The sequence below is a fragment of the Lissotriton vulgaris genome, chromosome 6 (assembly GCF_964263255.1).
Source record: "Lissotriton vulgaris chromosome 6, aLisVul1.2, whole genome shotgun sequence".
Classification (NCBI taxonomy): Eukaryota; Metazoa; Chordata; class Amphibia; order Caudata; family Salamandridae; genus Lissotriton; species Lissotriton vulgaris.
In genome coordinates this window covers 1,831,308,246-1,831,331,732 of record NC_141694.1, presented here as the reverse complement: position 1 = coordinate 1,831,331,732, position 23,487 = coordinate 1,831,308,246, and the positions used below count along the sequence as shown (strand labels likewise).

General features: G+C 45.5%; 1 protein-coding gene across 2 annotated transcripts in view; it reads left to right on the top strand.

Annotated features, from left to right (window-relative positions):
• Positions 1 to 7,599: 7,599 nt before the first annotated feature.
• The window catches only part of RAB10 (RAB10, member RAS oncogene family), a 274,345-nt gene continuing 258,457 nt past the window's right edge, over positions 7,600 to 23,487 (top strand). Inside the window, exon 1 of one of the 2 annotated variants that reach the window (XM_086928101.1) lies at positions 7,600 to 8,310. In XM_086928101.1, coding sequence (XP_086784227.1) covers positions 8,184 to 8,310 — 127 coding nt within the window. In that variant the 5' untranslated portion in view covers positions 7,600 to 8,183. The remainder of the gene's footprint in view (positions 8,311 to 23,487) is intronic. The other variant, XR_015296706.1, reaches the window with a different exon arrangement.

Sequence of the window (23,487 nt, the reverse complement as noted above, 5' to 3'; positions counted from 1 at the left end):
TCTTAGGGACAGTGGAGAGAGACTCTACACTGGGTCTCGAAATAAAATTGAAATCTCACAAGAAAGGGTTTTTACCGTTCGTGGTTACACTGATAACAGTGATTGAGATAGTAACACAGAGATTAAGTAGAGGCAAAAATGAAAAATGTACGCCCCCAACTTTCTTTTTAGCAAGCCCTGGGGAACCCGCTATTAAGTGGAAAAAATGGAAGAAGGTCTTCCTGAACTATGCTACTGTATGTGGGCCCAATTTAGGACTGAAAAGAAAAGTAGCACTGTTGTCATACTACATGGGGGCAGAGGGAGAGGAGGTGTTAGAACATCTCCCAGAGCTGGGTGCACATGAAGCAAGGGGATTGAATGAATTTGAAGTTAGCCTAAAAAAACTAGACCTACATTACCTTCCTAAAACTAGCACCATTATGGAACGGTACCATTTTGGGAAAAGAGGGCAGAAGGAAGGGGAATCAATTGAAGACTTCGTCTCAGATCTTCGTAGATTAGCTGCCACATGCAAGTTTGGAGGTGCGTGTGAGGAAAGGATCAGAGACCAGTTTGTGTTAACATGCAGAACGGAGCGTGTGCGGGAGGAGGTGTGGTTAAAAGATGATCCACCACTAAGGGAGGTGCTTATAGTAGCCAAGCAAGTAGAACACATGATGCTGTGTGTTAACGAGATAAAGCAAGACAGCGAAAGTAAAGTCAATGAGAACAAGGTTAAAGTGAGTTAAGTGGTGGCGGAAGGCGAAGGTGTGATAGCAGTTAAAGAGCAAAAGAATGTGCAGAAAAAACAGAAGGAGAGCAAAGAGGGATGGAGTTTTAAGGGCAACTGCTATAGATGCGGCAAGCAAGGACACATGGCGAGTGACAGAGATTGCCCTGCATTGAAATACACATGTAGTAAGTGTGGCAGGAAGGGCCATTTTAGACAGCACTGCAGAAGTGGTCAGGGATACAAGAAGCAAGGGATGGATAACACTACACGAGTGTGTGATGAAATCGTAATCGTCTTGCATGTGCAGAGCAGAGCGGACAGGTTAGCAATCCAAAAGACAGCATTAAGATTGATGAGACAGGGTTGGAGGCTATGTTTGACTCATGTTGTAAGATCACAATCATAAATGCAAAAGAATTTGAAAGGGTGGCCAAAGGTAAACTCAAATTGAACAAAATGGATGTCAGACCAGGGGGTTATGGTGGTAAACCTATTAACATGAAAGGTTACTTCTGGGGCACTGTGTGTTACAAAGACAGATTGACAGTCTCTAAGGTTTATGTATCGCTAGAGGGGGACAACATACTAGGATGGCAAGCACAAAAAGAACTGGGTGTGTACCTCAACCCCAACAAAACCCCACAGATCTTAGTGCAGGAGGTAGGTGAGACGGGTGAAAGCATTGACGAAGAGTTCAAGGAAGTGTCCAGCGGGGAACTAGGGTGCCTTAAAAATGACTCCCACAAAATAAAATTGAAGGAGCATGCAGTGCCAGTAGTAGCTAAAGTGAGAAACCTCCCCATAGCTATACAAGAAGCAGTCAGAGCGGAACTAGAGAAATTGTGCAACCTAGGAGTGATAGAACCCATGGAGGCAACGGAGTGGCTGGCGCCGATTGTTGCAGAAAGGAAAAAAGATAATTCAGTCTGTTTATGCATAGACCTCAGGGCACTGAATAAAGAGGTCGTGGTCGACAAGTTCCAGCTGCCCAACATCACACAGATGATGAGCATGTTGGAAGGAGCAAAAGTATTCTCGACTTTAGATTTAACCTCGGCCTACTTCCAAATCAGGTTCCATGAAGATTCCCAAGAACTCACGGCGTTCGTAACACCAATGGGAGCTTTCAAATTCAAGAGAATGCCGCTCGGTCTAGTCTTGGCCGCAGCGGTATTCCAAAGACTTATGGGCAGTATTCTTAGCGGCATCCCTGGAGTGTTGTGCTACCAAGATGACGTGCTGATCTTTGGAGAGGACAACAGACAACACGACACTAGATTGAGACAAGTGCTGGCGAGGTTCAGGGAACAAGGCCTGACAGTGAAGAGAGAAAAATGCAAGATTGGATGTAAAGAGCTAGACTTTTTGGGACATAAGGTAACAACGGGCGGAATTCGGCCAAAAGTTGAACTCCAGACTGCCATAATCGGGTTGGTTCCACCAAAAAACAAGGAAGAAATCAAATCGTTCATGGGTATGCTGGAATTTTGCAGGCAGGACCTACGCCATACGCCAATTGCTAAAGAAGGACGTGGTGTTCTGTTGGAATGAAGAGTGCCAAAGGGAATTCGAAGAGGTGAAGAAAGCACTGGCAGAGGCCCCAAGCCTCAAAGCGTTCATAGCAAACAGGAAGACGGTCGTGACAACAGATGCGAGTTTGAAGGGACTCGGGCGATCCTCACTCAGGTGGGTGTGAGGGGAGAGGAGACCATATCCTTCGCATCGAGATCCCTTAAGAAATCCGAGGTTAACTACTCGGTAATAGAGAAGGAGGCCTTAGTGGTATACTGGGCCATGAACAAGTTCTGGGACTTCCTCTGTGGAACTAAATTCAACCTGAGGACTGACCACAAACTTCTGGTCGAGGTCTTCAACAAAAAAGGGCTGGACGCGATCAAGCAGAATCAGACGTTGGGTCGTAAACCTTCAGGAGTATACATTCGATGTAGAATACGTACCTGGGACAAGGAATTTTGCAGCGGACTGCCTCTCGTGCCTTGTGGGGGAAACGGAAGAAGATGAAGCAGGCGATGAGAACGAAGAAGACAAGGACGAGGTACTGGCAGAAAAGGTTTGCGTAATCACCCAAGGAGCTGTTGGAGAAGGAGCAGATGACCAGTTGATGAAAGTGTACGAGAGAATAAAAGAATATTGGAACCTCAAAGACAAACAGGACGATGCGCTACGGCTGTTCTGGATGATCAGGGATGAACTATCTGTCGCTGATGAATGTCTGTTCCGCAGCACAAGGTTGATTCCTCCCAGTGCATTGAGGGAATACCTAGTAGATCTCGCCGATGAAGGACACATGGGAATCACCAAGACGAAGCAGAGGATGTGGGAAGACTACTGGTGGCCCAGCATGGACAATGTGATTGAGAGAAAAGTTAGGGACAGCATACCATGCACTATTAGCGATAAGGTCCTGAAACAGCACACACCTCCCATGCAATGTAGACCACCACCGGTGGGACCTTGGGAAGAAGTGGCATTGGACATAGTAGGGCCACTGGCAGGTGAGATTTGCACTCCCTACAGCTTAGTGCTCGTAGACCTATATTCTAGGTGGCCAGAGGTGAAGGTTGTATCGGAGATCACCACCAAAGTGGTTATTGAGTTCCTGCAAGAACTATTCCTCAGGGAAGGTCTGCCCAGTAGCCTCCTTTTTAAAAAAAATATCTTTATTAGATTTTATACCAAACAGACAAGACGATAGAACACATAATACAACACCCTCCCCCCCCCCATCCGGTCGGGCAGGTTATATACGGAACAAAAGGAAGCCATAAAGTATATATATAATAAAAGTAAAAAGTAAACTAATGAATTATCAGATAATCATTCAAAGACAGATGAACATCAGGTTACAGAGGTACACGTGACAGTTAAATCATTACAACCCGATTGTTACTATATATGTCACTGAGATTGAGACCATTCTATTAAAGATGACCAGATTTTTAATCCTTTTAAATACGCTTCCTACCTTTAGTTTTATATATTGCCATTTCTAGGTTAAAGATTGCTAACAGTCTTGAAAACCACTGTTGATATGAGGGGGCCATAGGATCTAGTCAGGCTGATGCTATGCAAATTCTTAATACGGCCATCAAGATAAAAATCAATTCATGACCGATATTCTGGTTGGTACGATTTGTTACGTGCAGGACAACTGTTTGATCCGGTAGGGTAACCACTATTTTGAGAATCAATGAGAGGAAATGTTCAATTTTCGACTTAAGAGGAGTTAAACAGGGACAAGATGAAAAAATGTGTACACAGTCCGCATTTTGTAAATTACATCGAAAGCAGCATGTACCTCTCTTGGAAATTCTGTCCGGAGTATAATACATAAAAAAACATATTTTATAAAATTGTACTTGTAGTTTCGTTGACATAAGATCGGTTTGCAATTGCCCAGTAGCCTCCTGACGGACAATGGTGTACAACTATGCTCAAAAGAAATGGGAGACTTCCTCAAGAGCAATGGGATTGAGCACAAGCGCTGCGCATTGTACCACACCGAGACCAATGGAATGGTCGAGCGATTCAACAAAACTCTCAAGGAGGGCATCCAACTTGCAAGAAAAATTGATTGAATTGGAAAGAAGAGATGGGAAAACGTCTAGAAGCCTACCGCCTGACCCCTCACCAAACAACTTGAGTCACCCCTTTCGAACTACTCCGAGCTAGAAGGCCTAACACGAAGCTTTCACCGGGATGGATGGGGTGGCAGAAGGGGTGGATGGGACACTCTAGGGAGTTGCAAGGGTTGGATAGGCAGCACAAAGCCATGATAGAGAGGAAAGACAGGTTTGACAAACTACACTCCGTGAAAGAGGTAGGGTTCAAAGTAGGAGACATTGTAAAAATCAGAGCACCAACAGGCAGGGCAAGTTGGTCTGAGTTTACCAAACCTACAAGAATTGTGAAATTGTTCAAAAATGCTATAAAAACCCAGGAGGGGAAGATATGGAACCTGGGAAGAGTTGTAAGGTACCACTCCCCCCCTGAGAACAGAGGTGATGAGGCCAGCAGGGAAGAGCCTTCACAGAGCGGAGGCAGCCTGCCTGCGAGGGAGCGCATTGGAGAATCCCATGCTCCACGCAGAACTAGCCAAAGGGTGGTTAGTCGCCCAAAAGACCTAGAGCAATCTGTTACCATGTAGAGTACAACTATTATTCTCTTGCTTTCGCATTTGTGTGTTCCTGAATTTTGCAGAGAAGGGGGATGTATGGTATCTTCCATTAGGGGAGAAAGATTACCGTATGTGTCACCCCTGTCCCCATCGTCACCTTGGAACGCGCTGTGGTGACATCACTTAGAATGTCACCACGGACAGCGTTCCAAGGCGAGTGCCAGGGAAACGGAGGCTGTGTTTGGAGCCAGTCAGCTGTGGCTGGGGTCCGTCGTTTGTAACTGACTAAAGCAGTAATAAATCAACTTGACAACTTCCACGCCTGCGCCTCTCATCTGTTAATGAATGTCACAGTGAGCTTTTTCAGTAAGGGGGTTACCACCGCTTGTTTCCACCGAGGTGGGACCACTCCCATCGCAAGCGACTGGTTACACACCAGCCGAAGCGTGGGGAAGAGCTCAAGCTTGTACTCCTTCCAGATTTTTAGTGGGAGCGGGTCGAGCGGAGATCCAGATGTAATACCAAGGGCCACTTCCCTGACTTCCTCTGCAGACAGCTGTATAAATTCTGCAAGGGACTCAACTCCTCCCAGTTCACAAGCTACCCCAAGAGTCGACGGGCTGCCGCAGTCAGCTTCTACCAAGGATTGTTGCTTCTCCACCCCCAGGTCATCAATGATCAATTTAATTTTCTCCTGGAAGAACCTAGCTAGGTTCTCACAGAGTTCCTGAGAGGGGGGGGGGGATTCATTTTTGGCGCACTCTGGAGTAGTAAGGCTATTCAGAATATTAAAAATGCTGCAAGAGCTATTCGGGGCGTTGAGAATCACCTTCGAGAAGTACTCTGCCTTAGCTCAGTGAATCTCCTTCTTGTAGTCCCCCTGCTTAGCTTTCCAAGCCAGCCTGCCCTGTCCTTGCCTCCACTTTCTCTCTGCTTGTTTACATTCCAGTCTCAAATGTTTGAGGCTGTCTGTAAACCAGGGTGCTGAGGGTAATCTTCAAGCAGAGGGCATCGTAATTCACCTCAGCCTGTGAGGCGGGGGCAAAGCATTTCTCAACCATGAACGTGGGGGAGGCACCTTTTTTCCGAGCAAGGGACTTCCAGTCCCTGCTGACATACTCCCTTGCTTGACCAGATGTCCCTGCTATAGGCGTGCCTGCCTTTACAAAAAACTTAATCAGGGAATGGTCCGTCCAGGCCATAGGTAGCACATCCCCAACAGTGAGGAGGTTGGTCTCGGAAAAAATCAGATCTGGCCGATGACCTCCTGTATGGAGTAAAATTCGCTGGGAGAGACCAAGGGCCTCACACAAGTGAATCAAATTAAGGAAGCCTGTATTCAAAGTGCCATTCAGCCACAGGTTAAAATCCCCAAGGATCATCAAATGGCTATGAATGACGGCCATGTTGGAAAACAAATCCAGTAGCGCCTGCTGCTGGGCTAGCATAAAGAACCCCGGAGGTCTATAGCAGATGATACACGTTAGGACAGGCCTCTGTGAATTCTTAAGAGAAAAACCAAGTAGTTTACAGCCATTGCACTCTTCAATGTCGATGACATTTAAGTCAATTGTGTCTCTAAAAATCACACTAACCCTGCACCCCCCCTTCCCATTGGTTCTAGGCTTATGGTGCATTTTAAACCCTGGCGGGCAGGCATTCCCAGCATCAACCTCGGTCGGGTTTTGAACAATTAAGTTGATTCAACGCTTTACCTGGAATTATATTCTTTTTAATATAATTGTTAAGTGATCAATAAGTAATTTGCAAATCATCCACAAATCATCAGGCTAAGTTTCTACAGTCAGCTGATGACTTCAAGAGCTTGATGACATGAAAATTACTTCTGAAGTAGATGGATGTTCAGCAGATGACTTCTAAAGTAATCCTGTTTTACCTGGGCTCCCTGTTACTTTATAGCCACGCCTGGCCAGAGGATGGAGTATGTGCATCTCCGGGTAAGTTTTAATTAAGCAGGACTGATAACCTGCTACAGTACCCCCTCTAAAGATCTGATTCACCTTGTATTTTAAGTTTTACTTTTTAAACCTTTCAACTTTTCCCCCAATTACGGAATGTGCCTGACGCATGCAAGCAAAGTGGAATAAAATGTAAGTGCAATGCGCCAAGTCTAAAAACTGCCAAAAGAGTAGCAGTACAGATAGAAAGTAAGTAAACTAACGTACAATTTCCAGTACGTGTACAGATTCTCTTCAAAGATGGCGGACAAGCCGCCCCAGAGACAAAAGCCGAGATTGCATCAAAGATAAAAAGAGGAGACTGATGTCACCAGTTTACTCGCCTTTTTTGGTTGCCATGTTATAAAAGATGACAACTTCTTGGTTTAGACGTGGCAATAAAGTAAGACCGAGTAATAATGCGTTTATTCAAATAATCTATTAGGTTTTTCATTTTTTTAACTATTTTCTTTGAATGTTTGCACCCCTCATTAATATTACCGACTATAAACCAATTCATATTTGACTGTTTAATTAATTACCAACATGTCTACTTTAATAAGGTTACTTTTATGGACCGTTTGACTTACAGATATAACCAAATTAACTTAAATTGAAGACGGCGCTGTCATGCACGTCTCTCGGCACAAAGGAGGCGTGGAAACCTACGACACCAAAACATGGACTGCTCTTTCTCTTTTGACACGGGCTTGGCCGGTTTCCATTCGGCGGCCATCTTCAGGTCAGGCCAGATGTCGCTCATGCATCAGCAGTCTGTTGGTTCGTGTAAGGGTGGTACCTGATAGGCTTGCCTGACCTCGCTGTGGCGACTGCGCCGGACGTTCCCACGCCCGCGAGCCAGCGGTAGTGTTTCATGTCCCCCCCGGCAGCAGACTGCGCATGCGCTTAGCAGGGGCGGATGCGAGGCTGGAGCGGAGAGTGAACGGGAGCCATTTTGTCCCGAGTGAGCCTGCCGGAGAAAAGGAGGCTGCGACTGCGCCGGGCTGAAGGGGCCGAGAGAGCAAAGCTCAAGCAATGAGGGGGTGTCGCGGCCTGTAGCAGTCTCGCTCGCCTGGCTCCGCCGTTGAGTGTGCGGGGAAGCAAGACTGCTGCGCCCCCTGTGGGTGAGAGTCCGCGCCCCCACCCTCCCTCCGAGAGGCCCGGCTTCCCAATCCCTGCCTGTGACAGCCTCCGCCCGCCCAGTGACAGGCACGCTCCAGGTGACAGGCCCGGCTCCCCACCTCCCCCAGAGCTGACCCTGTATAGAGCCAAGATCCCTACCCTGTTAGAGGCTTGCTTCACCCCCTCCTGTCGGTGACAGGCCTCCCGCCCCCCTGTCCGGTGACAGGCCTCAGCCCCCAGCCACCTCCCCATGGCGAAGAAGACGTATGACCTGCTGTTCAAGCTGCTGCTCATCGGCGATTCGGGGGTGGGCAAGACCTGCGTGCTCTTCCGCTTCTCCGACGATGCCTTCAACACCACCTTCATCTCCACCATAGGTGAGTGTTTGTGGTACCTGCGTGGTGGGGGGTACTTTGGGGTAACACGGGAGTATTGGCCCTCCTTCAGTACCAGCCGATTGTGTTGTCATGGGTGGGAGTGTGTAGTGTACAAGTAAGTGTAATTATTCACCATCAGACCTCCACTCTGTGGAGGTCTGATGGTGGTGGTTGCAATAATAACAATCCGAGGACCATCTCCACCGTTTTGGGGCTTGGAAGGTGAATTGAAAAAGTATGCCATGGCTTTAGACCCACATCTGCTTCATTACGTGTATGCACCCAAAAAATAAAATGTCTCGTTTTCAGTATCTGCTGTTGACCCAGATCACATCATTCTCACGCCCATCCTCTTGCAACTTACAAAATATCACAAGCGTTTGCCACCACTTTACACCTTAGTATGAATCCTATCCCAGCATCTTAAAGCCGATCATAGCATTGGGTCAAGTCGAAGGTGTGGTGAGAAACACCAGCGGCGTTGCTTTATCCCACATAACCACTCATCCTATCAGAGGTTCGTTGGTATAGTGAACGAACAGTACAGGATGTTGGGCTAGCAAAGTTTCGCTACAGTGTAGCTAAAGCGAGGGATGCCGAACTTTAAACTCCTAGACAACAGGGTGTGGCTCTCGCAAACCCACGACGTGATCCTCCTCAGATAAACACCCTGAGTGCATATATAATCTATATCCACGTTTAACCTCTGAGTGAGTAGTGGTACCAGCTGATTCTGTCCTGTGCGTTGAGGCGCCTCTATTTTACCAGTTTCCCAAACCTCACACATTGTCCTATCTTCTGGGGCATTGCAATCTTGACATCTTTAATACATAGCTTGTATTCCGATCGCCCCTTTTTCAGTACCCTCGTGGCATCTGTACCACACGACTCTGCTTCTCTTTTAGTCTAATGTACGCTGTTTCAAGGCGCAGGTGTTTTGCTGTACATTCAGGGGTAGAAAAGTATTAGTTTTTTAAGGTTCCGATTACATCATTAGACACTGTCCATAATTCGTGTAAATGTAGAGCGAATTTACACTATAGCGGTGTACCTCTTTGATTTATTTAATTGCTAGTTATTGTCCTGGATCCTTTGCGTTTGCTAATATAACTGCGGGACTGAACTTGTTTTAGGTGTATTTAAGTATGTACATTTCTTTGAGGTTGTATCTGAGCTGTGCACTTTCACACCCATTACCCTGCAGTTTCTGCGTCAACTTATGTTATATTTTTATTTGGGGTTCTGTACCAAGGTAAAGTTTCATTGAATGCATGCTTACTGCTTGTGAGATGAAATTAGCTGTTAAATTATTCTGTTTTCAAGATTGTGCTCTTTCCGAATTTATAAACAGCTGGGTTAGCTGATTGTTTCCAGTCTTGCTTCTTTGTCCTGCACCATTTAAAAAATGCATGACAGTGGGAGGATACGCCTTTCTTTGTTCCAGGTTCCGACTGCAATTTGCTTGTTTTTTTAATTTTTTTTAAAAGTAACCTCATATTAGTGGTAAGGCCTCCTCACACACAAAGCCACAGTGTCATCTTGAAGGAGAATCCTATTTTTGGGGGGGGGGCGTCGGTACTGCTGTGTCGGCTGCAGCACACACCCTTTTTGTCAAGTCTTGAGTCAGTGCGGTTATTTTCGTTCTTCAACTGCATCTGTGTTGAACCTTAGACGAGGAAGAAAGCTGGTTTATGGATCTCTATTAGGTTTAAATTGACCCGTTTAAAGACTAACTAGTCAGTGGATCTTTGCTAACTTTTAATGTGCAGTAACCCTATTTGATGTTCGATTGCACACTCCATGTTTGGGTAGAAACAGTTTGCGAAGCTCTTAATTACCGAGAGAAAGAAAGTAAACATCAGTTGGGACATGTTATTGAGGGCCTCTAGTAAGAATGACTGCTTGGTTTCCTAATTTCCTACGTGGGTGTTTCTGGATGTATAAATCTAGGGATAGAAAGGTGACTTGTTCGTCACTGTGCCTTAGAATAGTTTTCACCATGTGAATTCTATTTTTGCAGACTGCTGGCGTGGGGGGTTAAAATTAGTTTCGTTGTCTAATCCTTGAAACTGAATGGCAAGTGTAGGGAGGTTCAACCGGGCAGAGGCCCTGTTCTGAATAGCTTATTTTTCAGATGTAATGTGATAATTATTTTCTTTTGTGTTCTAGGATTTGTGCTAGTATACTGATAGTTTGATTGGTCAAAAGATTGGAATAGCATTGGATCAAACATTTCGCCTTAAGTAGTTTAAGGAGTAATCTGGAATTGCTGTGTGTTCAGTAGTAGTGGCTGAATTTGGCTTTAAGTGAAGTTTCTGCTGTTCTGCCAATGTGCTTGGTTGTGAAAGGCTCGTTCTGCACCTGCTTCATGCTTTTATTACAGTAGTTTGAGGGAGGAGTTCTTTTATGTAGTTGACACGGTTCAGTTTACAACACCTGTTGTCTCTGACACTGCTAGAAGCCAGCAAGTCTCATGTAGGCTCTCTGTTGAGACTGTTTCATTTACTGCTACTTTATGGGGTTTTAAGTGGATGTACTTAATGTTTGCAGTGATCTTTTAGGTACTTAAGTTTCATATGGTGACCTTGAACCGACCACAGCGATCAACCGAGCTAGATGCCTAAGCTGTCAAGTTTCAGACTTTATAAATGTGATCATGTTCACTAGTAGGGATGTTCCTATGACAATTGGCCGACCGCAATCTTCATAGAATTTAAGGTTGTGATGGCGAGGCCCATTTATTAAAGCAGCACTCCAATTCCTGTGCCCTTGAGCTTCAGTGCGTGCTTTCAACGTTTGTTCTCGTAATAGAACGTTTAGCACCATTAACTTTTATTTCCCGCACATATGGCAACCCTATGAGATGAGTAGAAGGAAAGCGCAAGGCAAAGGACAGTAAATGTGCAAAAATAGTGGAAACACGGCTTCCGCTTTTTGATTTCCGTGTTCAACAATTTTATTTCCATGTAGCCATTTGCGCAGTTGGAATTCTTCTCGTGGCCCCACCAGGCACGCAAGCAGCGGACAGACCTCCAGAGAGAAGTGCATCCAGATTTAGAGCACAAGATAGTCGAGGGCGCATTCTTAGCTCATGACGTGTCTGGAGCTGCTGCCTTTAGTACTCACCGGCCAAGTCTGCTGTGAAAAGAGGAGAATCACACGTTTGAGTTACCCAAGAGTTGCTATTTGTTGAAATGCGCCCTCCTCCTCCCGGCCTCCGGGTGATGTGTGTCTGCTGCTTCCTTTCCTGCAGTCCTTCACTCTGTGAAAAGGGATCCTGAGGCTCGGCTTGGGTTTCCTAGCTATGACATAACTCGCAGATGGGCTTAAGAAACCCTAGCTTGTGGGGGCGCGGCCTGTGGGTTTAAAGGGCCGGTGCTGGCCCTGGGAATGGGAGATAACCCAGTGCCCCTTCCGCTGTCGGTGCCGCAAAAGGAAACATTATTTACAGCCTAACTGCACTGTGCTTATGGTGTTATACTGGTCACAAAATAGTTACTTTTTTTCTGTGACCTTTTTATCGAATCGACCCAGTAACACCGCAACTTTATTAAATTTAGTCTCGCAATGCCATTTGTTAGTAACGTGCGTTAACACATTAGTAAGCTCCCGTTTTGACACCTATCTGACGGTGCATTCAGCAATTCATTCTAAGTTTCTTCGCACAGTTTATTACTGCTCTGGTGATGTAGATATCCTGACCTATGTCAGCATAATATATAAATAGTATTTTTTTCTTTTCCATTTTTGAGTCGTCCCATTGCCCAGTTTTTGCACTACGTGGACAAAGCTGCTTATGGAGTTTGACTTACAACCAGTGATTATTCTCACAGCTACAAGTTGCTTGTGAATGTCAATCTATCTGCGCAGACCTCACTGACTAGTGTAATACCGAGGGATTTTGCTTTCTGACCCAATTGCAGAAAGCCAGCTGTTTTTCGGTTCTGTACAATTCCTCTATCGAGCACTCGGTTATTACAACTGTATACATTATTGGTTTAGGCATAACATTTGAAAAGCGAAGCAGCCCCACTGCCTTGTTTTATTAGGAAAAAAAAGTATATCATAAAATGACAAGCCTGACTTCTATACCAATTTTCCATGGTCCAAAAGCAGAATTTTTCAGTTAGATGCCCATCCCGGCAAATGTGTTTATGGGAATCTTTGGGCCAGTGTTCTTTATGTAGTCACAGTTTGTTCGACTTTACTCGATACAGACACAGTTCATATCTTCTACTTTGGGTCCCCAATTTGTCAGAACCTGATCCTGGCTTTGAACAGTTCTTCAAATGGTGTAATGATTTTAGAAGGCATTGGATCACCACCTGAGAGATGACAATGGCCTCTTGGTTTCTGTGTATTGAGTTCCTATGCCGAACTAGATAGGAACGACGTGTAGAACACTTTCTCAGCCATCATATTCTCTTTTAAAACAATGTGTGTAATGGAGTACAGGTAATTTCAGAGCAAGCAGGCTTTCATGGTGTTGGCAAACGAAGCATTTAGCAGAAAGAGCTGAATCTTACTTTATTTATTCCCCCGAAAAGTTTCTCAGGCCATTTCCCTCTAGTAGAAACCAGAATTATTCAAATAAACTTTAGTGTACTGTCTAAAGTTACACCGTTCTAAATTGCGCTTAGTTTTATGATTGAGGATAGTTCTTTTAAGGACTTGAATGTCTTCATGACATGATAGGCAGATGGTTTTATTCATTTTAAATCACAAAAAGAAGTATGCTTTAACATGTGGTTTCTCTTGGGGTTTCAGGCATGATAGTGAATTCTTGGATAACCCGTTGCATCCATAAATTAGTCAGCATGATCTTCATAAAGACGAGGGTAGTGATACCTTTTTTGCTGTGCTGTTTAGAGTTTCTCAGCAAACACAAAAAGCTACTGAAGGAGACTGTCATTTGTCATTAGTAAATAAATCCGTCGTGAATAGTTTCCTAGCTACTCAGTATTGATAACCAAGCTTGTTAAGATTTGAAGACCAAGTTGTCCTTAAAAAGAACCATTTGTATTTCAGAAGAACTACACACTTGGTACAAAATGTCAATATGGATGGTGCGTACTGAAATAGTTCTTGATAAAATTATATTCCTTTACAAAAGGCCATGCTTAATGTGCAACAATGGTTTTGTAAATAAAACCATAATCTGGCAAAACATTTTTGGTGAGAATAAGCTCAAAACAATACTTGAACTTTATTACTTAACTGACTTCCGCTTTGCGCTCTTTAGGTTCACCTCTGTCTACGGAGCAGTGCACTCAATTGTGCTCCTTTACATATGCAACTCTTTTTGCTTCAGGATTTCATTGTGGAGAGTGTATAAGCAGTGATCTAAGGAAACCTTTGTGGAATTACTGGCTCTGATCAGTGTATCTTCAGCTAATGGTGAGCTCTCCTGATGCACTGAACCACCCCGTGTGATTCCCCCTGTTTCCAACCTTTTGGCCAGTTACTGTCCCGTCTTTACTGACAATGAGATGTAGTGTAACTTCCAGTGTTCATCGTAGTAAAATCCTGTTATGCTTTTTTTTTTTAATGGGTTGATCCAAATTTAGAGCTGCAGTCTCCTCTCAAAACCACCTCACCTTCATGCTACAATATTTCTGTGGTTGAACAGCTAAATTTTTTTTAATTACTTATTTTGAAGAATTCTTTTTAATTTGTCTGCAGGGCTTACTTTTTTTTTTGTTTTTTCCACCCTTTTATTTCCCTAAAGTATTCCAGTTGTAAAGATTTTTGAGTTGTACCCTAACAAAGTAGTTGCTATTCTCCACAGAAATCAGTTTAGTAGTTCACGGTTTGACCTTTCCATGGGCTAGAAATACTACTTTTGATGAAGTTGCAACTCAATCTATCCGAACCTTTAGAACATGCTGACCTGTTGAAGCTCGGTCTCCTCGGGTTTTGTAATCCATAAATGAGTTTATTGGTTCTATTACCTTTTGGACTGCACTCTGTTACTTTCGTAATGTATCGACGACGCTGGTGACTACTCAAATGCAAGTACTTATTTGAATGTAAGTGACATATTTGAAATTGCATTTGCCAGTTTCAGTCAAGGTTGTGCCAGTTCTGCCATAGGACACTGTTTTTTTGGGGGAGTGGGGTGGGGGAGAGAAAGGGGGGTTCATAAATGTCTGCGTATGAACAGACTTTGTAAGCTTGCTGTTGGATCATGGACTTCGTTCATTTAGCACTCGTTTTTTGAGCAACAAAAAATAAATAAATCTAGTTCACTTTTGTGTATAATTTTACAAATGCAACTGTACCAGGTGTCAATATGCTAAACACATACTAGACAAATTGTATTTTCCATTTTCAATTCACTTTCCATGTTTTGGTTCACAGCACATCCAAAGCTGCAAACTGGCTAGGTAGGAGACTTTTAAGTGAACTTCACATGCCCAAGTTTTACCCTTCGTAATTCTTAATCTTATCACGGTTAGAACCTGTGAAAATGTGCATCTTTGGACATGGAGAAAATTACAGGACTTTAACTACTTCTTGTGCTATTTGTGCACTTGTACCGCAATTCTTAATGAAATACAGGTATTGAGAATCTACATTTCAGAACGGAGGCCCTCAATCTACAATGCACTTCTCCTGTGTGGGGACGAAGACCGGGAAGGCAAACCAGTATGAGTTGTTTAACGTCAGGAGCGAGGCTCCACTTCAGTATTTAAACTTCGATTTCCTTGTTGCCTCCACGCACTTACCTCTAACTTTGTAACAGACTAATGCCCCCACACCGTCTCTGCTTCTACTCACTGCGCTCTCAGTTGTCACAATCCTAATACCATAGCTTAATTGGACCTTACATTAGTTCCTATCCGCTCTCATCTCTTTTACTGATTTTAACTGGCTGTCTATCTCTGCATTGATGGTAACCGATTAGGGTTTGTTTTCTCATGTATGATTTACTCACATGCTTGATATACACTACTGACCATGCCCTCATGTATTTGTTTTTGTTTAATTTATTTTTTGTAACTGGAACGGTTTCACTGTAAAGTTTTTAATGCTGGAAGGCCATGTTTGCTCTATGCAAAACGACGCGAATGACTTGGACCGTGACAGAAGCAGGCAGATTTTGACACCTTTAAGAAATCCACAAAAGGCCCTTCTCAATTGTTTATCCGGGCACTGGGCCATAAAGCGTGCATTTTGAGGCTTTATTGGGTGCATATTGTTTAAAAGAACTAAATGCATAAAATTTGCACAGTCGGTGTAGGCTGTGATTGAAAGGACAAGGGTTGTCCATTGAATCCGGAGTATGAGCCAATAGAAAGCAGATTCAGGAAGGAGCAGATTTTAGGAGGCTTGTAGTCTCCTAGCAATGAAAGTAATGCATTGGGGGAGTTCAAGCAACAGAAGAACGGTGCAATGATATCCTCCATTGCCTTAAGTTTAAAAGTGTTGTTAATGTTGTCTACCACTTGCAATTTCTTAGGTTATGTAATAAAACACATTGTCAAAAATGGTCTGTTTCCGAATTCTCACACACTTTAACCTGCAATAATAGGCGGGACATTCGGGAATAGTGCTTCTGGCGTTTGCAGTATGCTATGGAGAGGCTTACAATTATAATTGGCCGCAATGGCAGTGTCCAGACAGTGCTTCCTGGAGCAGGTTATGTAGTGCTTTTGTGTTTGTACGGTTCTGGGTACACACCTCAGGCCAGAACCAACAAGGGTGGGCGATTTTCTTGTGGCAAACGCATGCTTTAAATCTAGACTAGCCTGCATCGAAGACTGATTTCCTTTAAGCTCCCTAACTAATATGTTTAAAATAATATAGATTTATATTAAATATCCTGCAACCTGTCCGGCAACAGGCAAAGGTGTTTGAGACTGTTACATGGTGGGCAGATGGGATTTTACCATTCAGTGATAACATACCATCTATATCTGAAGTGTGTTGTCTTTTTAAGGGGCTTCACATTAAGTTCGTCAGAAGAAGAGGAAGATCCAGCCTCAAATTGCTTAACTAAAACACTGTCGCCATTTTCCTGGCTGAGTTATGCCCTTCAGAGAAAGGCCCCTAACCATTGCTCGATAGTCGCTTTGCTGCAAATACTGTCTTCACTCAATAGCCATGTTGTTAGTAGGTTTATTATTATCGGAAAAATATAGATTAATAATGGATTTCTTAACTTTGGTTGAGCTTAGTGTGGTCTCCCGCCCTCCCCCCCCCCCGCTTGGTTGAATTTGTTCAGAGAAGTTAAGGTTGCCTTCTATAATTTTATTACACAGTGCAGAAGATTTCAGGCTTCCCTCTGTTTACTCCGTTGCTCTTAGTGACCCGACCTGATATGCTTGTGGCTTGCTGTAACATGAAATCCGATCTGAGTTCGAAAATGGTCTATTTTAGGACTTCCTTAATTTGTTACCAGCGACAGTGAACGGCTCTCTTCCCTCAATGAAAGCATGTACTAATTCGCCCCACAAACCCACTCAATCTGGTATCTCTTAAGATCTAACATGTGCAAAGCTGAACCTGTACCACCGCAAGAGATGTTAAGAATACTCATTCCGTTATTTTTATGTAGTTCTTCTCTATGCCTGAAGGGGTCGCTAGTACAGGCTTCTGCATATCCGCTACGTAGCCCGCCCTGTGTGATGTTATTTTCTTCCGATTTTACTGTAAACCCACAATTTTGCAATTGGTCATTTGTGTGCCCTGATTATGCAAAACTAATCAAACGGTTTCCCGTGCCGTAACAAGGATATCCTCTTGTGTTGCACCGCACTGGATGAATGTGTTAATGCAACACATTTTAACTTCGTTTCTCTCGTTTACTAAGATGTTAAACTGAAAAAACGGGCTGCACTAAACTGACCCTGATGGTGAATGTACTATCAAAATTGGGGATGTATGGTTTGGGGAATAGTCTTTATATATGACAAACAGCAGTATGCAGCTCTCTCTGGCACTCCTCAGGGAAACATATGCACTATAATAATGGTTACCTGCACTTTAAGGTTCACTTAAGTAAAAAAAAAAAATATATCAGGGTCTTGTGGCAGAACTGAAGAGGACCAACCTTGATTGAGACTGGCATTTAAAATTTTAAATATGCTTCTTTTAAAGTCACAACGTGCGCACTCTGGTTCAAGGGGTTTCAAACTAAACCTCAAATTGTAAGGCGTCACTGTATCGAAACGTCCCTGTATACATCTTGTGCCGTTCTTTTAACCAGAATCTTAGTTCAACCAGCAGATATGTCCTTTTCAATTATAATACAGGACCTCCTTCTCGATTAAAGAAAGCCCTGATATAGATATCCCTCGGTTCAGACCATACAGGGCACCATCCACATTCTGCGCGATAAAACCGTAATGCCTTTTTAAACTTTAAAAAGGAACCATCTTTAGAATCCTTTTCCCATGAATAAGTTACATGTTGGGTCAATAATACCTTACTCGTTTGAATGCGCAAGCCCAAATCATATTGCTTTCTGCAGTTATGTTGGTGTCCTCCTGTTTCCGCCTTTGTTCTACGGCGGGTCATAGGCCCTTTCAGGACTTGGACGGTGTGATAGATTGGCACCCTTCTTGCTAGGCTGTAAGTCTCCATTACCAGGGTGCCACCTCATTTTATGCGCCCTAGCAGGTAGATCTGTGGCGATAACATCTTAGATGATACAGTTCTTTCAAAGTAGAGTGCACAAACTGATCTTTAAAAACAATTCAAAACAAGTACAGATATGCACACCACGGGGATACGACATCAGCTGAACCGAGCACTTTTGAGTCATAATGCCGTGCTGAGTTATGTTATGTTATGTTATTGGTTCTTGTACCGCGCACAGCTGCCCCAGCAAAGGGGCGTCCTGGCGCCAGGAGAGATAAACACAACATCACAGAACGCAGCAAAGTCAGGAAAAATTAGTTAAAAAGAAAAGTTTTGATGGCACGTCTGAATAGCAGTAGATCTTCCAATGCTCGGATTTCACTGGGAAGAGAGTTCCACAATTTGGCCGCCACTACCCGGAAGGAGCGGCCACCCATCCTGCTAAGCAGAAAGCGTGGAACAACAGCCAAATTCTGACCCATCGATCTCAATGATCGAGAAGGAACATATGGGGTCAGTAGATTACTCAAGATAGGTGGAGCCATACCTTTCAAAATTTTAAAAGCTAGGCAGAGCACCTTGAACTCGATCCGGCGAGCGACAGGCAACCAGTGAAGCGATTGCAGTGCTCTAGACGCCGAGCAACGACGAGGCAATCCTAGTACCGCTCTTGCGGCGGCATTCTGCACTCGTTGCAGCCGCATGAGTTCTGCCTTGTTCGTACCTGCTAGTAAGACACTGGCATAGTCTATCCTGGATAGGATCGCGGCCTGGACTACAAGCTGTCTAGTGGGGGCGTCAAAAAATTTAAGCACCGGCCTGATACCCCTAATTATGCCGAAACAGGAGGCAGCCACCCTCTTAGTTTGGCAGATGAAGCTCAATGTAGGGTCCAGCCATACCCCGAGATTTTTTATCTCGATGGCAGGAGAAGGAATCGTTCCTAGCTCGGGGGGCCACCAGTTGTCATTCCACCATCCAGGTTGCTTACCCACCACCATCACCTCGGTCTTCTTTGTGTTCAATTGGAGGCAATTTAGGTTCATCCAATTGGCCACGGCACGTAGCCCCTCACAGAAGTTGTGGGCGTCCACGGCTGAGTCCCCACTTAGTGTGACCGCCAGCTGCGTGTCGTCCGCATAGGACACCATTGTTAGGCCCCAGCGTTTGACTACCGCAGCCAGCGGGCTCACATAAAGATTAAAAAGCGTGGGGCTCAAAGATGAACCCTGTGGGACTCCCAGGGTGAGCGGGTGAGAGGTGGATTTGCCAGGTGGTATCGCAACCTGAAAGGATCTGTTGGTGAGGAAAGAGCGGAACCATCCTAGAGCCGGACCCCTAACCCCAGCTTCAGCTAATCTCCGCAAAAGGATCTCGTGGGACACCGTGTCGAAGGCGGCACTCAGATCTAACAACAGGAGTGCCGCTGTTCGTCCGGTGTCCAGCACGGAGCGCAGATGTTCAACCATGTATAGTTGACTACAAGAAAAGCTAATTGTCGTGTCAGTTACATTTCCTAAATTACTTTGAAAATAATACGAAAGTGGCTCTCTTTCGTGAAATGCCTCTGTGGCAGTCACTGAGACGTGTAGACTGGGATCCCTACTGTAGGGCTCAATGAAACGGATGTCTGCAGACAGAATATCTCTAGCAGAAATGTGTAAAACATGTGCAATTACCAGTGTAAACCTAGCGAGTGCTAAAGTCGTGGCTCATCTCTGTCGCAGTAAATGTCAGTCATGCTCTCCGAGAATACCAGCTCATGCCCATGTCCAGTGTCACCTTGGAGCTGTGCCTACAGTGCCCTTCCGGCATGGAGTGCTGCTGGAAGGTGGCCATCTATTCAGTCCAATAGCAGTGCTTCGCTTACTGCCCTCCCTGTCAAGATGGTCTGTTCCTGGTTGTTGTCACTTAAGGCTGCACATGTTAGGATAGGAGAGCGTGAAGTGACCAGATGTGTTGGAATAGATGTTGCTGAAGATAGCGCCCCCTTCCTTCCTACAATAAATATAGCTGGTTTGCAGATTTGGCCCCCCCCCCTTTTCTCTTTAACTCTCTCTTATCTGGTTATATAATTGTGTTGGGGCTACCATCAAAGGGTAGGTTTGTCAGATTTAGACTCATCAGTGTGACTCCCAGTATTTCATATCAGAACTCAAGTTGGCCTAGTGTGATCTCATGGTAGAAAAAGAAAAGCCATCATTTTCATTGGAACCCAGATAAACTTTCAAAGATCCCAGCAGCGGTGCACTTACAACTCAAGAGAGCAATAGAACGTGACTTGTATATCCAGCTGTTTATCTGGAGCCTTCAGAATATGAATGGAGGCACAGTAAGATGACGTAATGTTTCTGTTATAACGAGAGTGTAAGCTGGCATTGGGGTTTTGAATGCAAAGCCAGCAACTTCACCACATCTCTTTTCCGCATTGGCATGGTGTAAGCAATGTTCACGTGACCGTGCTAGTCTTCAAAATCCCTGGGCCGTCAAGTTTCTTCCATTGTCTTGTCCCTACCATTTTAGGAGGATTGCGCTCCTAGCTTTAGCCTGATGATTTCTACATGCTGCTGTGGTGTATTTAATAGCCTTGTATCTAGCTGTGCTTGTTCTTTCTGAACAAGACAAAAAAGTCACCAGAACAATGAATGCATAATGGACAACTGCTGCACAAAAAGCCTCCTTGTGCAACCAGCATATGATCAGCAAGAGCACAGCAGTTCCCATACTGATTTCAAGTAAAAACACAGGCCCTCATTTAACTCGCAGAAACCAATCTTTCAGTCCTCCCACTGACTTCAAAAGGATCACAATATTTAGTCAACAAAAATGAACTGCACAACCAGGTTAAAATAAAAAGGATGACGAGAAGCAAAGACCAACTTCACTGAGTTGCTCACATTTTGGTTTGTGGTCTTTCTACATTTAGCAGTTAATTCCTGTGCCACAGTAGTTGACTTCATTCACAGTGTGATAAACAAACATCCAAAGGTCTCCTTTACGCTACCATTTTTTTTGTTTACTGCCTCAGTTTTTGTTCATACATTATTCTAGTTTGTCACCAAAGGTCATATTGCTAACAATATCCATGTACTCAACACGCTTCTCAGTTATATTCAGTGAGAGCAGGTAAAGGCTCAGACTTCACGGTAATCCATTTTTTAGGTTTCGCCTGTCAATGCGCTTGCGAGAGATATTAGGGCTTAACCAGAGCTTAACCATTGGGCGATTTGATGCTGTGCCCGTGAAAAGCAAGCTCAATGAGCAAGCACATTGACCTAAAAAGCGCGTGCACATCAAAGCCACCAGCCTCCCTCCCACAGGAATCCCCCAGCGTGCGCTGTGCCTAAGGCATTTCTCCTCCCCTAATTTATTCACTGCCCACGGCTTTCGCTTTCGCTTCCTCTTCTTTCTATCAACAACAGTCAGTGTCCACTTCTCCTGCTCTGCCGCTGCCCCTCCCCCTCTCTCTTTCCTCCTCTTCATCTGTCTCGCTCCTCCTCACTTGCTGAAAACCATTATTTTAACAAACGGCTCTTACCCTCTCATTCCTCTCCTTTCCTTGTTTAAGGACAGTTACAGTCGGACACAATAACCACATCAATACAATGCATTACACCAAGTGCAGCGTTGTTAGAATGAAGCCTTCCCCAGAGTTGGTCCGGAACCACAGACAGGAAACGGACACTGGAGGTACCCAGAGTTCAGACCTGTTGGCGTTGCTAGTGCTTCTCAGCGTGGATAAGCATGTACATGAAGCATACTCTTCTATGCTGCTGTGTCAAAAAATGTCTCACTTCGACGTATTTCCATTGGTGTGACGCGTCCACTTTTAGTCCGTCTTCTCATGCGATGGAAGAAAATTGAAAACGCCCTGGCCTGTTGCACACCACCACACAGTGACCCCCGCCTCCGCTGAGCGTTGCATCTCTGACCTATCCCAGGTTTGCTCCCAAATGTTTTGTTGAAAAACAACATTTCAATGTTGCTGTCCCTCCCCCGCTGGTACTGCAGCTCGAGTTTCACAAGACCGCCTGGGCCCTCTTCCCCCAGCACCTCTTCTTCCCTCCCTCTGCTTCCCTCCCTCTTCCAAGACCACACGCTCTTATTCTCTGCTGACCGACCTTCTCGGCTATCAGTCATTTCAGAAATCTCTTCCCTCTCTCCTTACTCTCCTTACTCTCCGCTCACTCCCCCCTCTCCCCTCCATCTCTCCACTCCCTCTATCCTCACTCTCCCCTCTCCTCTCTCCTCCCCACTCTCCCCTCTCCTCTCTCCTCCCCACTCTCCCTCTCTCTCCCTCTCCTCTCCTCTCCTCTCCCCTCTTATCTCTCCCCTCTCACCACTCTTCCGTCCCTCACCACTCTCCCCTCCCCCTCTCACCTCCATCTCCCCTCTCCTCACTCACACCACTCTCTCCTCACTCACACCCCTCTCTCCTCACTCACACCCCTCTCTCCTCTCACACCCCTCTCTCCTCTCACACCCCTCTCTCCTCTCACACCCCTCTCTCCTCTCACACCCCTCTCTCCTCTCACACCCCTCTCTCCTCTCACACCCCTCTCTCCTCTCGCACCCCTCTCTCCTCTCGCACCCCTCTCTCCTCTCGCACCCCTCTCTCCTCTCGCACCCCTCTCTCCTCTCGCACCCCTCTCTCCTCTCGCACCCCTCTCTCCTCTCGCACCCCTCTCTCCTCTCGCACCCCTCTCTCCTCTCGCACCCCTCTCTCCTCTCGCACCCCTCTCTCCTCTCGCACCCCTCTCTCCTCTCACCCCCCTCTCTCCTCTCACCCCCCTCTCTCCTCTCACCCCCCTCTCTCCTCTCACACCCCTCTCTCCTCTCACACCCCTCTCTCCTCTCACACCCCTCTCTCCTCTCACACCCCTCTCTCCTCTCACACCCCTCTCTCCTCTCACACCCCTCTCTCCTCTCACACCCCTCTCTCCTCTCACACCCCTCTCTCCTCTCACACCCCTCTCTCCTCTCACACCCCTCTCTCACCCCTCTCAGCACTCTTCCCTCTCCCTCCAATCCCTCGCTCTCCAATCCCTCCACAATCCCTCGCTCTCCAATCCCTCCACAATCCCTCGCTCTCCAATCCCTCCACAATCCCTCGCTCTCCAATCCCTCCACAATCCCTCGCTCTCCAATCCCTCCACAATCCCTCGCTCTCCAATCCCTCGCTCTCCAATCCCTCCACAATCCCTCGCTCTCCAATCCCTCGCTCTCCAATCCCTCCACAATCCCTCGCTCTCCAATCCCTCTACAATCCCTCTCCAATCCCTCTACAATCCCTCGCTCTCCAATCCCTCTCCAATCCCTCTCCAATCCCTCTACAATCCCTCTACAATCCCTCTACAATCCCTCGCTCTCCAATCCCTCTCCAATCCCTCGCTCTCCAATCCCTCGCTCTCCAATCCCTCTCCAATCCCTCTCCAATCCCTCTCCAATCCCTCTCCAATCCCTCTCCAATCCCTCGCTCTCCAATCCCTCTCCAATCCCTCTCCAATCCCTCTCCAATCCCTCTCCAATCCCTCTCCAATCCCTCTCCAATCCCTCTCCAATCCCTCTCCAATCCCTCTACAATCCCTCTAC